Below are 15,048 nucleotides of genomic sequence, written 5' to 3'. Positions count from 1 at the left end.
TATCTTTAATTGGGATACCATATACTTCCTGTAAAACACAGTCCTTGAGTGGAAATAAGACTGATATATTGATATTAATTTTCAAACCTGAAACTATGGAAAAGTCTTCAATAGAGGAAACTACTTTAGAAACCTCATTCATGTCTCTCAAAAATATGGTGTTATCATCAGCCAGTTGACATAGTTTAAATTTCTTGCCAAGTGCTGAAACACTTTGAAAATTCGCTTTCTTGATATGAAGAGCCATAATTTGAGTAACCAATAAAAAAAATGGACTAATTGGCCAGCCCTGCCTAATGCCACGGGATGTCCCGTGAGCTAATTTCACAGAGCTAGTACAACCACTATATAAAGTTGGGACTGCTTTAAAAAAAAAGTTACCAAACCGAAAAAAAGTTATTGCTTTGAACATAAACTCATGTTCTACAGTGTCAAAAGCTTTATAAAAATCAACAAACATAAGAAAACTATCATCAAGGATGAGGTCATTATAGTCAATCATATCTAAGATCAACCTGATGTTATGACTAATGTGGCGACCATGCATAAAACCAGATTGTTCTTCATCAATTATATGATTTAAGCCTTGTTTCAACCTCTTAGCAAATACAAGGGCAAATCATTTTCCATCATTATTCAAAGGCTATGGGCCTCCAGTTGTCTATATAAAGACTATCCTTATTAGGTTCGGGAATCAAAGATATTACACCTTGCTTTAAGGAAGCCGGTAACTCCCTGTAGCACAGCGTCTCTCTCCATTGAATACCGGCAGTTGACGTCAACAACCCCATCGAATATTCAGAAACAGATTACAATAATGAGATGTATCCACCAATCCAAATGAAGGAGAGACAGACAGCCCATCGTGCCGCTTTGTGGACAACGACTCCTATTGTTAGGGCGGAGAGACATGTATCTTGTCAGTATATCCATAATCTTTGGATCCTAAATGAAACTGTTTCCGGCAACGGTCTGCGACTAATGAACACACCCCTGGTGTCGCGTCGAACACCAGTTAATAACCCATGCAAAGTATTCGCTAGAAGGCTGACTAGTTAGTTAAGTTAAAATACACGTGTATCATCGCGATCATTGTTGCAACATGGCATTCTGTGAACGGATATAATTGCATACCTAGGAATTACACCAGTCAAATTGTATGGTTATGCATGTCAGGCCAAGAAGCTAACGCCGGTAACTAGCAAGAAGTTAGCCAAGTAGCTAACGCTGGTTTCAGCCATTTTGAAGCAGATAGAGATGTAGTTATAAAAAGGCGGCCAACCAGGTGAGTAGTTGTAGCTAACTCAGTGTCCATATTTTGACATACCTTTGTTGATTCGTTTTCCAAATTCCTGTAATCATTTTCCCAGACCAATGAATGTAGTGGAAACTTCACCCTAAAATCTTCGTTGACCGCGGATAACATATTCCCCTACTTCGAACTTCTCAATGTAGCTAGCGTATATTTACAGCCATGGACAACCTAAGCTAAACGTTAAAGTTGAAGAAATATGAATCAAGTCATCTCCATATTCCAACAGGATTCATGTCCAATTTTGCTAGCCAACTTCTACAAAATAAAACTTTCGAAAAACAAGGAAGTGTCAAGTTGAGACTATTGGGATAGGGGTGTTTGAAATAAACGATTTGTTCTACAAATTAATTTTGGCAGAGGATAAATACCAATATTGAACTATATTTTGGAATAAATATAAGTACATGTATATATTTCTGAAATAAAGAAAAGTTAAGTTAAATATTGACTAATAATATAGTCCCCTTCTTGAAAAATGGATTGTTCCAAGCAAGGACGTGACCATTTACGTTATGGCCAGGGGAAGCAGGTCTTTACTAATTTGTGCCAAATACTTTTTCGTAAATATAATTTGATTTTGTATGGTAAATATAGAAATATGTTTAATATTGTAAGTGGTGCATGTTGCGCAATTAAACTGCAAATCAATTACACAATTCCCCCAATCGCGTGTACCATAGACGTCACATCCCTTTCACGCAACAACAACTCGTTGGCCTTCTTATTATAGCTCAGTGTAGCTAGCACACATATCTGGCAGACGGCTAGCTAGTTTGCTCAACTTGTTTAATTAAAGTGATGTCAGTAGCTAGTTACCTAGCTAGTCGTTTGGCTGACCATTTTACATTATGTACAGGAAGTTCACCCCGTAGCTACATCATCCATTAGCGGTTTGCGTTCTGTCAGCCACCGAATTAGACATTTTTACGTAGTGTATTGCTGCAGTCCGCTGTCCACGTTGGATATATTTCGTAATTCCAGTGTACTTTGACGAGCTGTCTCGGCTAACGCAAAGAGCATCTCGCCTCTTCCTCTCTGGCTGTTACAGACTAGTGGCAAGATAATTTCCGTCGTGACAATCGCAGCTGCTTGTTGTGTGCAAGCTGCTAACACAAGTCATTTAGCGGTACGGTAGCGTTGTTGGAGCAAGAAACTAAATAGAGGAACCAGATTTTCTTTGTACTTCGTATTTGTTCCTTGCCAAACTAATCTGTATTTTTTTCAACAGCTGTTTTTATGTTATTCGCTTAGCTAAATTCTGCCACCGCATCAAATGAGTAAATAAACAGACTCACCAATTCCATTGACATTTTTATCTCTGCAAGGATGTCTAAACGATTAAGGAATAGTGAGCTATGCGCTGATTGCAGTGTGCCAGGTAAGTCACTTAACGTTACTGATCAAATGTGAGTAGCTAGCTGTGGTTAGCCAAACCATACATAATCCAGACAGAATACCTGTCAAGTATTAATATGGCTAATATATTTAGCTATAACTAGCTACATAGACTAATGTGTTGGTTTATGTAGCTAGCACGTATATGAGCTCAAATTAAGCATGATATTAGGTTAGATAAACTAGGTACCAGGACAGTAGAGTTGTTGGCAGCTGTGGCCTTCAGTTTTGTTACAAGCAATGTCTTCCCCTATGTAGCCAACGTTGTCAACTACAGTGTAACATGTAATTACTGCTCGTTCATTGGATGTACAATAATGCACAGAGCCATCTCCTGAGTCCGTGCATGAGTCATGCAAGAGTTCTTTGCATGATGTCATCATGGTGTGGCTATTCCAATACAATGTGTTTTTATTTTATTTTACAGGCATAATCATTTCAAAGATGATTTTCTATCAAAGTGTTGCTACAATGACAATGTATTTGATGTGGTTATCAGTTTAAGTTTTGTTAAGTGTCACACAGACCATTGCCTCTTTAGTCTGTGTAAATTTGAATATACACCTTTTTTTGATAATCTGCCAAGGTACAGTTGAAGTTGGAAGTTTACATACACTTAGGTTGGAGTCATTAACTCGTTTTAGAACCACTCCACAAATGTCTTTGTTAACAAACTATAGTTTTGGCAAGTTAGTTAGGACATCTACTTTATGCATGACACAATTTTTCCAACAATTGTTTACAGACAGATTATTTCACTTATAATTCACTGTGTCACAATTCCAGTGGGTCAGAAGTTTACATATACTAAGTTGACTGTGCCTTTAAACAGCTTGGAAAATTCCAGAAAGGATGTCATGGCTTTAGAAGCTTCTGATAGGCTAATTGACATCATTTGAGTCATTTGGAGGTGTACCTGTGGATTTATTTCAAGGCTTACCTTCAAACCCAGTGCCTCTTTGTTTGACATCATGGGAAAATCAAAAGAAATCAGCCAAGACCTCCAAAACGTAGACCTCCACACGTCTGGTTCATCCATGGGAGCAATTTCCAAACGACTGAATGTACCACATTCATCTGTACAAAAATTAGTACGCAAGAATAACCACCATGGGACCACGCAGTCGTCATACCGCTCAGGAAGGAGACGCGTTCTGTCACATTCTGCCACCAACATACTTTGGTGGGAAAAGTGCAAATCAATCCCAAACTGACAGCAAAGGACCTTGTGAAGATGCTGGAGGAAACGGGTACAAAGTATCTATATCCACAGTAAAACAAGTCCTATATCGACATAACCTGAAAGGCCGCTCAGCACAGAAGAAGCCACTGCTCCAAAACTGCCATAAAGAAGCCAGACTACGGTTTGCAACTGCACATGAGGACAAAGATTGTTATTTTGGGGGAAATGTCCTCTGGTCTGATGAAACAAAAATAAAACTGTTTGGCCATAATGTCCATCGTTATGTTTGGAGGAAAAAGGGGGGAGGCTTGCAAGCCGAAGAACACCATCCCGACCGTGAAGCACGGTGGTGGCAGCATCATGTTGTGGGGGTGCTTTGCTGCAGGAGGGACTGGTGCACTTCACAAAATAGATGGTATCATGAGGTAGGGAAATTATGTAGATCTATTGAAGCAACATCTCAAGACATCAGTCAGGAAGTTATAGCTTGGACGCAAATGGGTCTTCCAAATGGACAATGACCCCAAGCATACTTCCAAAGTTGTGGCAAAATGGCTTAAGAACAACATAGTCAAGGTATTGAAGTAGCCATCACAAAGCCCTGACCTCAATTCTTTAGAATATTTGTGGGCAGAACTGAAAAAGCGTGTGCGAGCAAGGAGGCCTACAAACCAGACTCAGTTACACCAGCTCTGTCAGGAGGAATGGGCCAAAATTCACCCAACTTATTGTGGGAAGCTTGCGGAAGGCTACCCAAAACGTTTGACCCAAGTTAAACCATTTGAAGGCAATGCAAACTTCTGACCAACTGGGAATGTGATGAAACAAATAAAAGCTGAAATAAATCATTCTCTCCACTATTATTCTGACGTTACAAATTCTTAAAATAAAGTGGTGATCCTATCTGACCTAAAACAGTGCATTTTTACTTGGATTAAATTTCAGGAATTGTGAAGAACTGAGTTTAAATGTATTTGGCTAAGGTGTATGTAAACTTCTGACTTCAACTGTAAGTGTATGACATGGCATACACACAACAATCAAGTGTCTCTTCTATCAAATATCAGAATATACTGTTACAATGTGGTGTAGTTGTGTTCACCATGGCCTTTTTGCACACCAGGGGTGTATTCATTATGTGGATTCCGTTGTAAAACGTTTCGTGTATTGCAAAATGTTTTTCAACCGAAACTGTTTACTCTAGGAACCAAACGGGGAGGGACCTTTATGAATCTGACCAATAGAAACTAGTTTTTGTTGCTAACATTTTGTGTTTCACATAATTAATACACCACTGACTGTGGGTGTTTAGTGTTGATCGTCTTCCTGTGTCTGGCTGGCTGCAGATTTCTGAAGAATCATGACAGAAAGGATAAGATTTCCCTGTGGTCATGGTTTTAGATTCCACTAACCTAGAGTAGGGTTCCACAAACTCTGTCCTGGGCCCCCCCCTCCCCGGTGCACATTTTGTTTTTTGCCATAGCACTACAGAGCTAATTCAAATAACCAACTCATCAAGCTTTGATTATTTTAATCAACTGTGTAGTGCTAGGGCAAAAAACTAAATATGCACGGGGTCGCCCAGGACCGAGTTTGGGAAACCCTGGATAGAGGTTTAACTGTTTTAATTGCCCTTCCGGAATGAGTTTTGAATACTTAAAGGTAGACTCCGCAAAAGGATGTTATCACAAGCAGCACTGCAGTTATTAAGATGAGCGAGATGCAAGACTTCACTCTCACACGTGCACGGGTTCGCTGTTACAGCGTGGTAGCCACGGGACCAAAACAGAGGCGAAGTTGAGCTTCAACTCTCTTAGTTGTTGCGGAAGTTGACACACTATGCTGTTTATTTTCTGCATTTGCGTCATATCGCGGAGTACCTTTTTTAAGTTGTCAAAACTCATGATGATGAGTAGATCAGACCAGGTGTACGCTTCTTCCACATCTGAACTGGTTGGGTCCCATAGTTACAGTCTCTGCTGTTCATTTTGGGGGAAATGAACCAACTGTCAACCTGAGATTACAAGGTTGTATAACAACTGGCTGTGATTGTGAGTCCCATAGGGCGGCGCACAATTGGCCCAGCGTCGTCCGGGTTTGGCCGATGTAGGCTGTCATTGTAAATATTAATTTGTTCTTAACTGGCTTGCCTAGGTAAATAAAGGTGACATTTTTATTTAAAAAATTAAGATTGGTGTTGTCACTTCATTCAGAGGCTCTCTTTATCAGTGGTTAGTAAACAATTTCGGGTGCTTTCACACTTTGTGAACTCAGTGCAGTTCTCTTAATTTTTTGTGCAGTGTGTGAGCACTCTAAAGGAACTCAGATCCCTCAAGAGGCCACAAAGCAAACTGAACTGAGACCATCTTGAGAGGTGGTCTGAGTTTAGTTCGCTTGAATTCTGTGGTCCGGTTACCTTTTTTAGGGCAATGTGAACACAAAGCTCCCCAATGCAACACCGTTTCCTCTGTCATAACCCCTCACATTGGTTCCTCAAACGAGAGAAGATGTGCAGGTTCGTGGGAAAAAATGTGTGCCATTTTTGGATGCACAGGGGGAAAAAAATATATTTGTAGTGTCAGTTCAGATTAATTGCTTTCAATATTTGTTCTATCGGCTAAGAGAGCTTCATAAATTGTTTATTGTATTGTGGGGTTTGAATAGTGGGAGGACGACAACATATTTAATGAGAATCACAACATAGGGTACAGAATCAATTCTAGCTCAATTCTATTTTAGGAGCAGTAGTCTACATTGGGTGTACAATTTTCAATTACAGCATTATTTAATCTGCAGTTATTCTTCTGCTAGGCCAATTTTATTTTGTTACCAATAATATTTACATTTTGATAGTATCTTCTGATTAGAATTATTATGTTATCTTTTAAGTAAATGCAATCTATTAACTTCCAAAATGTAAGTAGGTGTCTAGATGTCCGATAACACGTTCTGATGGAATGGCTTGTCCTGCAGTTTGTGAAAACCCAGAGTGCATTGAGTGAATGTTGTAAAAAGATCTTGTTTCCTTTTTGAATGTAGCAATGTGAATGCAAAGAGGACTGAGACCACAAAATGGGTGAAGTGAACTGGCAGAAGAGTTGAGTCCTCATTCAATGGCATGGGCAGTGTGAATACAACGATAACCAAGTTATTTTGCTTATTTTTTTTACTCCAGAGTTCTCTTTTTTAAAGAGGACTGAGATCTGTTATTTTGGAGGACTATATGTGAAAACACACTTAAAGCTCATCTGAAATGGGTAGAAAACATGTACCATGCTGTTTCTCTGTGAGAGTCTAATGGCTTCAGTGCTGCGTTGTGAGGGCCGTTTTGGATAATGTTTAGTCCGTTTCGTACTGGAATGATGTTTTCCAATTAGCATAGGAAGAAAAATAGGATGTTGACTGAATTGACTAGTTGCTGAGGATGCAGTGAGAATTGTGGCTATTGTATTTGACTTTGTATTTTCCACATCTTTATTGTGCCTCTCAAAATGTTCCACATCTTTATTGTGCCTCTTCCTCCACTGCTGATTTAAGTTCTTCTATCAGTACACATTTAGACTCTCACAGAGTTAAAAAAAAAAAAATCAGTTTAGGCTTAAAGCATGTGCACTTTCTCCTGAAATGTTTGTCTCATACATATAGTGGTAGATGGGGCTTTCTATTGTCATTTTGTCAGTTGTTGATGTGCCAAGTTAAAAGAGGAATGCTGCTTGTTTAGAATAATATTGAAAAGCCTACTTAGTAAATAGGCCTAGCCTAATTGTGGCAATAAGTAGGCCTAGCTGTATGTAATCTCGTCCTCCAGCCGGCTCTCTCTAGCAATTAAACTTGGGGACGATGGTTAAGCTGTAGGGCAATTCTACAGTAACAGAATTATGCTGAGACCGTGTACCTACACTGTTCTTCAAGGAAATCTGTTTTTGTAAAATGTTCAGTTGAAATTGTTCAAAGTTGTCCTTGTGCATAAAGTTGTATGGTTTGTTTAACTTTGCAATCATTGATTTTTTTGTTTGACACACATTTTAAAGTGACAAATCGGAGTCTAAGTATCATTCTCTTATCGTGTAATTGCCCTGTAGTAGCCTAGAGCCATTCTGAAGTAGGCTAGCCCATACCCAATGTATCTTACCACTCATTGCACTTCATTATATCCATTTCAGCATTTTGCTATATCCCATTCCCTGACAGTCCTACTAAAAATGTGTCAATGTCCCTCCCTCCTGACACCAGTTGGCCTGGACTGCCCCTCTGTGGGGCTGTTACCAGTTGTTGTTGGGGTCTGAATATTTTTAGCGGGTACAGACGTGCGTTTTAATTTAGCAGCACTTTACACTTGTTGACGAAAGAGTGGGCTTCTCAGCACCCAGCTCTCACTGGGCAGGAAGAGGAAGAGACGCAGAACGGTACACCAGGTGCAGGAGCCTGACTGGTCTGCAGCCCCAACACACACACATTTCAGCTGTTGCCAGAGAGACGTGACAACCCCACTGCCACTCATCATTTCAGAGTGGCAGTCGACCAGTTTTGCAATTTGCTTCTCTGTTTATGAGTTGCAATTTTGTTTGTTAGTCAACCTATATGTTGGTAAGTTTGTCAGTGAAATGTAGTCATTTTAGATGTTATGACGCTCCCGTCAATAGTGAGTAATTGTAAGTTGGTCAGTAACATGAGCTAGCAGCATGCATCTCAATGAAATGCCACAAAGTGTTTAAGCTAACACACTGTCGACACCGATACTGTATTTAGACATTCATTGCAGTACTCGCCAAAATTCTTGACTGAAGGTTCTGCATATATCTATTTTGAAGTGAAAGAGCAAGTTACTCAGGGGGCGTGAACGTCTGCTCAAGTCTCAACCAACTCAAACATAATAAACAGGGGTTTAGAAGAAAACACAGCCTAGCCTATTTAGTTTTGACTCCAGGGCTCAGTTGTTGAAAACAGAGCATTCTCTGACGAGATAATGATCAGCAGATCACTTGATCACTTCTCTCCTTGTGCTTATCGGGTCACATGGTGAGGAGAATGCAGGTCAAGGGCTTTAAGGCAGTCCTCATGGTACATCTGTTGCCCCCTGCCTTAAGAGCTGGTCTGTTGGTTTCAATTGACAAAGTGGGTCCAGATTAGCCTATGTTTTGGAGTCATTTGCGTCACACCTTGAAATTAAACTAGGGAAGAGACTGCTGCTGAAAATACAGAAATCTAACATCTCTTAATACTGACGTGCTTGTGTTTTGAAGAGACTGAAAGTGAGTGATGTCTTGCTCCATGGTTTGTATACAGTCTGTCTCAGTAGGCCTGTCCCTCCTCTCTCTGGGTGTTTGCTGTTACTTTACCAGCAGCACGGTGTGCAAGTTCAAATAAGTTTCAGTTCTCTCTGCAGTTAGCGGTTCTCTTTTGAAGGTCTGTGTGATCTATGATGAATCTCTCATGCTCACCCCCATCATGAGCCTAGAATGAGACTACCATCCAAGACGTTGCTCGGTGGAGTGCACAATCCTGTAATGTGCACATATTTTGTGGTTTAGACGGAAGTTAGCTAGTGAAAGAGGAAATGTGTGGTTCAACTTCCACTTTGCGCTCTGCATGACTTCACTACCTAAACGGACAGTTTAGCCTATAGGAGCTATTTCTTATATGACTTGCATGGTCATTATGTGACAGCTTTGAAAAAAGTCTGTCAATAGAAGTTAGTGCTATCAGAATAATGTGCCCTGAGGTTGTCTCCATGTTAGCCTCAATTGGGGTTTCCTTTATCTACAGGCAGGATCAGTTCAGGCAGGATCAGTTCAGGCATATAGATTCCAAGGGTGTATCTGGGCCGGCTGTCTTGTCAGTGCAGCCCAACTGGGATGCCACCAGAATGGAGAGGCTGTGGCCAGAGTGAGTTTGCAGCTGAGTGAGAAGTGAAGTGGCCTGGCTGCCAAAGGCAGCATGCCAGAGATTTGAATAATGAATGTGAGGAGCAGTGGAAAGGCCCAGTCATGAGGAAGGTGCCAGTAACCAAGGAAAGCCATGTAAGTGTTGGCTTGATGATTGATTTCAAACAGTGACTGCTGATGTAGACTCTAGATGATATGAAAAGTGGCAGTTGTTGTAATGAGTGATCATTAAGCTGTAGGCTAGGATGAGAATCAGACAAGCACTGTGCCAGTGCATTTACCCCCACAGGTCCTTCTGTGTATTCAACTACATGGTATTACAAATGAATGAACAAAAGCCAAATGAGGCTTTGCAATTGAGTTGGTGAAATATTTGGTTGAATGTGTTTGTATGTATTTATTTACTGTAGGTATGTATTTGTTTCCTTTATGCTTAGAGCCTCGCTGGGCTTCTGTGAACAGGGGCGTGTTGATCTGCGACGAGTGCTGTAGTGTTCATCGGAGTCTGGGCAGACACAGCTCCCAAGTGCGTCACCTGACTCACACACCATGGGCTCCTACACAGCTACAGGTAAGATCCCCAACACACACACACACCTCTTTACTGTGGTCAAAGCTATCCCCTTTTATGCTTTCGCGATAGAACAGGCTGTTGGTATGTTTCATTTAATTGATCATATCTTTGTCTTTTAATCAGATGGTTCAGATGTTATACAACAACAGTGCAAATTCGATATGGGAACACTCTCTACTGGACCCAGCGTCGGTGATGAGTGGGAAACGCAAGGCCAACCCTCAGGACAAAGTACAGTGAGTCATGAGCATTTGATGGCTGCCTAGTGAGCCAGGAGTGTACTCTTATTCACAAGTGAAGGAGGGACATTTGGCCCAGTTGCACTAGTACCTTTTTCACACTACTGAGCTGATACGAACCATGCTGAACTGCATTGACCTGGTTACATATTCACCAAAGTGCTGGTTTGGGTCAGCACGATAGCGTGACAAAGGTATTGGGAACCTAAGAGTGAGTGTTGCTTGAAATTTAAGTGCTGGATATCCTCTCACGAGGCTCTCTACTCCATTTCTCTGCTGTTTACCCCCTCTTCTTTTTGTCATTCCCATAGTCCAAATAAGACAGAGTTCATAAAGGCCAAATACCAAATGCTGTCTTTTGTCCACCGGATGCCTTGTCGAGATGACGACAGCTTCACTGCCAAGGACTTAAGCAAGGTGATATCTCGGCCACTCTGTGCTAATGAAGGTTTGTTCGGGCTTGAATAAGCAATATTTTACTAATAGATGTTGATTTTTATTTTCTCTCAGCAACTTCACTCCAGTGTCCGAACTGGTAACCTGGAGACATGTCTGAGGTTACTCTCTCTGGGAGCCCAGGCCAACTTCTTTCACCCAGTAAGACTCTCTGATCACTCATCTCATTTCTCCCCTATCCAGCTTCTAAACATATCATTAACAGCATGTTAATACTACATTTTTACTACCAGAATTACTGTTTTGCTCACAGGTACAAGAGCAACTTAGTAGAACACTGCTCGTGGAAAAAAACATTCCAAAAAGGAAGCCTTTTCATAGGTTTAACCTTTTGTGGCGTAGTGTTTATGCCACAAGCAGTGTGAACAGACCCTTACCCTATCTATGTGTTGAAGTCTCTCTTTCTTCCTAGTTTTAATTGTTCACGTATGGGTGGTGTCTTACCTTTCCTTCAGGAAAAAGGGAATACGCCGCTGCATGTGGCTGCCAAGGCAGGCCAGGTGTTTCAGGCCGAGCTGCTGACAGTCTACGGGGCTGACCCCGGCGCCCCCGACACCAGCGCCAAGACTCCCATTGACTATGCAAGGTACTGCAGCATCCAGCCTTTAAAGGGATAGTTCACTTATTTTGTCCAAGTCATAAACAAAAGTAAGTGTGGCTTTGCTACCAGGCTGGCTGTTATGGGCAAGAAGAGGCATAACTGGTTTCTCTCGTGTGTTTCTCAGGCAAGCTGGCTACCATGACCTGGCTGATAGGCTGGTGGAGATTCAGTATGAACTTACTGACAGACTGGCTTTCTATCTCTGTGGGAGAAAGCCTGGTAAGTGACGAGAGTCCTTTGCCTTCTCAAGCTAGACTGCAAGCCTTGTGTGTCCATTTTTCCAAACCTCTGTCAGCTGCAGTTAAAACATAGCATTGTTTTTTGCCTGCTAAATCAAAACGCACTCAATGTTTGCAGGCTGGTTTCGGGGGTTACTCAACATCACATACGGTAACTCCCATGAGTTCTAATCACAACAATCCATAATATGTCCGTGCTTGCTTTCAGATCATAAAAATGGCCAACACTTCATCGTCCCACAGATGGCCGACAGGTAAGGAAGCATTGTGTAGGTCAATGCATAATATACTATTCTGGTCCCAGACTGTTTGTGCTGTATAGCCAACCCCTGTTTGTTGTCATGCCAAATGACAACCAGAAGATTTGTCAAAAAAGCTTAAGCATATCTGGGACCAGACTAATGAAATATCACTGTGGGGTTTGTTCTTAGATAAAAAATATATATAATTAAGAAACCATGAGCTGTTTATTTGACCGTGCAATCCAACTCTTGGGCCTGCCAGGACATGTTCTGTGGCTTTTTGTAACAAGCATGAGAGGAAATAGGTCAAAGCAGTTGTTGCATAGTTAAAACAACAAAATCATTGTTATTATAATGCATATCTAAGCAAAATCTAAATTTCTGGTCTTATTATAGCATAGTTCTGGTATTTGAACTCAAATGAAGCATGTTCTCTTTTTGTATTGCTCTCTTTTGATGGATAAGGAACATGTAAGTATTTGATCATAATGAGGTCTGACCATTTTCCCTCCCATTCTAAATCAGAGGCTAAGCAGATTTATTTTTTCCATCTATAGCAGTTTAGATTTATCAGAACTGGCAAAGGCAGCAAAGAAGAAACTCCAGTCTGTAAGTGTTCTAGTCATTCAGGTGTTGATTGTAATATCATACAGTACATAATGCATAGAGACGCATATAATGTAACCAAAGCATATCATAGAACTAGTTCTGGTTTGATTTCTCACATATCACAAATTTCATTTCAGCTCAGTAATCATTTGTTTGAGGAGCTGGCGATGGACGTGTATGACGAGGTGGACAGACGGGAGACGGATGCAGGTAAGACACACCGAGGGATCGACAGTGATGTAGAGTAACATCAGTGCCTGTTTCTTAGCATTTAGTCCACCATGTCCAGTTAAACATCTTGATGGTGTTCATTAGGCACCAAACTGAAGAAAACCAACTGAAACTGGGAGGGATTACCTTGACTTATCCAATAAGAAACAGGCATTTTTTGTTTCCTGTTGCAAAACGTTTTCTGTCTACGTTTCCTAATGAACATGGCCCTGATGCAACACTCGTATGTTCTGCACAGTATGGCTGGTGACACAGAACCACAGCACGCTGGTGACAGACACCACCGTGGTGCCTTTCCTTCCTGTGAACCCAGAGTACTCATCAACACGAAACCAGGCAAGCCTGCTGCATACTGTGGATATAGATACTTTTGTTTCAACTGTATATTCTCCCCCTCTGTTTTTCTCCCTCCCTTTTTCTCCCTCCCTTTAAATATGACCAGTTCTGTTTCAAATGAAAGTTTATTGGTTGCGTACACCGTTTAGCAGACGTTATAGTGGGTGCAGCAAAATGCTTATGTTACTAGGCCCTAACAATGCAGTAAGATGTCAAACAAGTAAACAAATAATAAATAAATAAAATAAATCAGGAAATGTCATCAGATGCAATAGGAAAGGCTACATTTAGTATAATATTTCTCTCTCCAGGGACGGCAAAAACTTGCGAGATTCAATGCACATGAATTTGCAACCCTTGTCATCGACATATTAAGTGACGCAAAACGTCGACAGCTGGGGAACTCTACGACGAGTCCCAAAGGTAGAGTACTGGACAATAATGGCTCTTCTACCTCTCTCTCACACACACATGGCTCACACACACATGCAATCAAAATTGTGTTCTTTCGACGAAATGAGAAAGGTGCCCCTTTTTTTTTTTTAAGTGTTTATATTTTCTCATTTGCTTCTTTGTGGTTACAGAAAACGTTGAACTTATCCTAAAAAGCGTGAGCATCCAGCGCGGCAGTGAGGGTCTGGACAATGACCAGCCGGATTATGACAGCGTGGCCTCTGACGAGGACACGGATCAGGAGCCACCCTCGGGCAAGGACCGGACCAAGGTAACTAACGTGATGGCGTTGCACGCAAACCAAGTAAAGGATTTCAAGTACAGGACTGTATGTACTACTGAAAATGAGCACCTGCAGTCTGGCTTTTCAATCGCTGACTTTTTCCTTTACAGAGTCTGGACTCGGACCTGTCAGACGGGCCTGTCACGGTGCAGGAGTTCCTGGAGGTGAAGCACGCCCTGTCGGCCTCGGAGGCCAAGATCAAGCAGCTGATGAAGGTCAACAGCAACTTAAGCGGCGAACTGCGACTGATGCAGAAAAAGGTACCACCCACTGCAGAGATCCACCAATCAGATCACTAACACTACCGGTCCGTCCGCCTCTTGGCCGATGAGATGGAGGGCTGGACTCGGGGCGGCACTGTGGTTGGTCAACCGAGCTCTGGTCCCTCCCCCATGCAGTAACCTCCCCTCACACACTGGGGTTCTAATGAGGGTCCTAACCAGTAACCACCAGACTGCTGGGGAGGTTCTCCTGCAAGGCAAGACTCTCCCTCTTGCTCCACCGTTTGGGACAGCATGTTTCAGTCCATGTTCAGACAATGGCTTCTATAGCTTGACATATTATTCCTATATATTTTTTAACTTGTGTTAAAGAGCTCCACTGGATTGTGGAAAACCATATCCCTCCTCCCCTGTATACAGTGTATGATACAGTAAAAGCTGTGTTATTTCATATGGTATGACTAACAGGCATGCTCAAGTAATCAGCATGACATCACTCGCACTGTGAGTTTCCATCCCCTCGTCGTTTCCACAGTGACTAACATAGTAAGCATAGCATCGGTCATTTTTAATACGTTTTTTTATTTTTTTATAACGCTTCTTTTTAAAGTTAGCTCATCAGAATTGTCCACTTGAAGGTGTGAGATCACACAGGTCTTACTTATACACGGGTGCAGCATTTGCCTTATCAAACCAAAAGGTCCCATTGGTCCTCTGTTGTGGTAAATATTATTTACAGCCCAGGAGTACAGTCACTTCCAGAGTTCAACTCCATAGTGGGTGTTA

At 41.5% G+C, this 15,048-nt stretch overlaps 2 protein-coding genes across 5 annotated transcripts in view; one reads left to right on the top strand and one right to left on the bottom strand.

The window, feature by feature from the left end:
• Positions 1 to 1,720, bottom strand: part of LOC129853193 (ankyrin repeat domain-containing protein 13A-like) — a 37,459-nt gene extending 35,739 nt beyond the window's left edge. The window contains exon 1 of the mRNA XM_055918950.1: positions 1,328 to 1,720. Within this exon, the coding sequence (XP_055774925.1) occupies positions 1,328 to 1,426 (99 nt within the window). The 5' untranslated portion in view covers positions 1,427 to 1,720. The remainder of the gene's footprint in view (positions 1 to 1,327) is intronic.
• The window catches only part of git2a (G protein-coupled receptor kinase interacting ArfGAP 2a), a 30,162-nt gene continuing 16,069 nt past the window's right edge, over positions 956 to 15,048 (top strand). Inside the window, exons 1-14 of one of the 4 annotated variants that reach the window (XM_055918948.1) lie at positions 956 to 1,285; positions 10,216 to 10,349; positions 10,476 to 10,588; positions 10,903 to 11,008; positions 11,102 to 11,188; positions 11,503 to 11,633; positions 11,773 to 11,867; positions 12,096 to 12,141; positions 12,687 to 12,738; positions 12,876 to 12,948; positions 13,208 to 13,305; positions 13,617 to 13,728; positions 13,890 to 14,029; positions 14,152 to 14,301. In XM_055918948.1, coding sequence (XP_055774923.1) covers positions 10,476 to 10,588; positions 10,903 to 11,008; positions 11,102 to 11,188; positions 11,503 to 11,633; positions 11,773 to 11,867; positions 12,096 to 12,141; positions 12,687 to 12,738; positions 12,876 to 12,948; positions 13,208 to 13,305; positions 13,617 to 13,728; positions 13,890 to 14,029; positions 14,152 to 14,301 — 1,203 coding nt within the window. In that variant the 5' untranslated portion in view covers positions 956 to 1,285; positions 10,216 to 10,349. Of the gene's footprint in view, positions 1,286 to 1,883; positions 2,694 to 10,215; positions 10,350 to 10,475; positions 10,589 to 10,902; positions 11,009 to 11,101; positions 11,189 to 11,502; positions 11,634 to 11,772; positions 11,868 to 12,095; positions 12,142 to 12,686; positions 12,739 to 12,875; positions 12,949 to 13,207; positions 13,306 to 13,616; positions 13,729 to 13,889; positions 14,030 to 14,151; positions 14,302 to 15,048 lie in introns of those variants that run through there. The other 3 variants (XM_055918949.1, XM_055918946.1, XM_055918947.1) reach the window with 3 other exon arrangements.

Source organism: Salvelinus fontinalis, chromosome 4 (assembly GCF_029448725.1).
Source record: "Salvelinus fontinalis isolate EN_2023a chromosome 4, ASM2944872v1, whole genome shotgun sequence".
Lineage (NCBI taxonomy): Eukaryota > Metazoa > Chordata > Actinopteri > Salmoniformes > Salmonidae > Salvelinus > Salvelinus fontinalis.
This window is presented reverse-complemented; position numbering and strand designations above follow the sequence as displayed.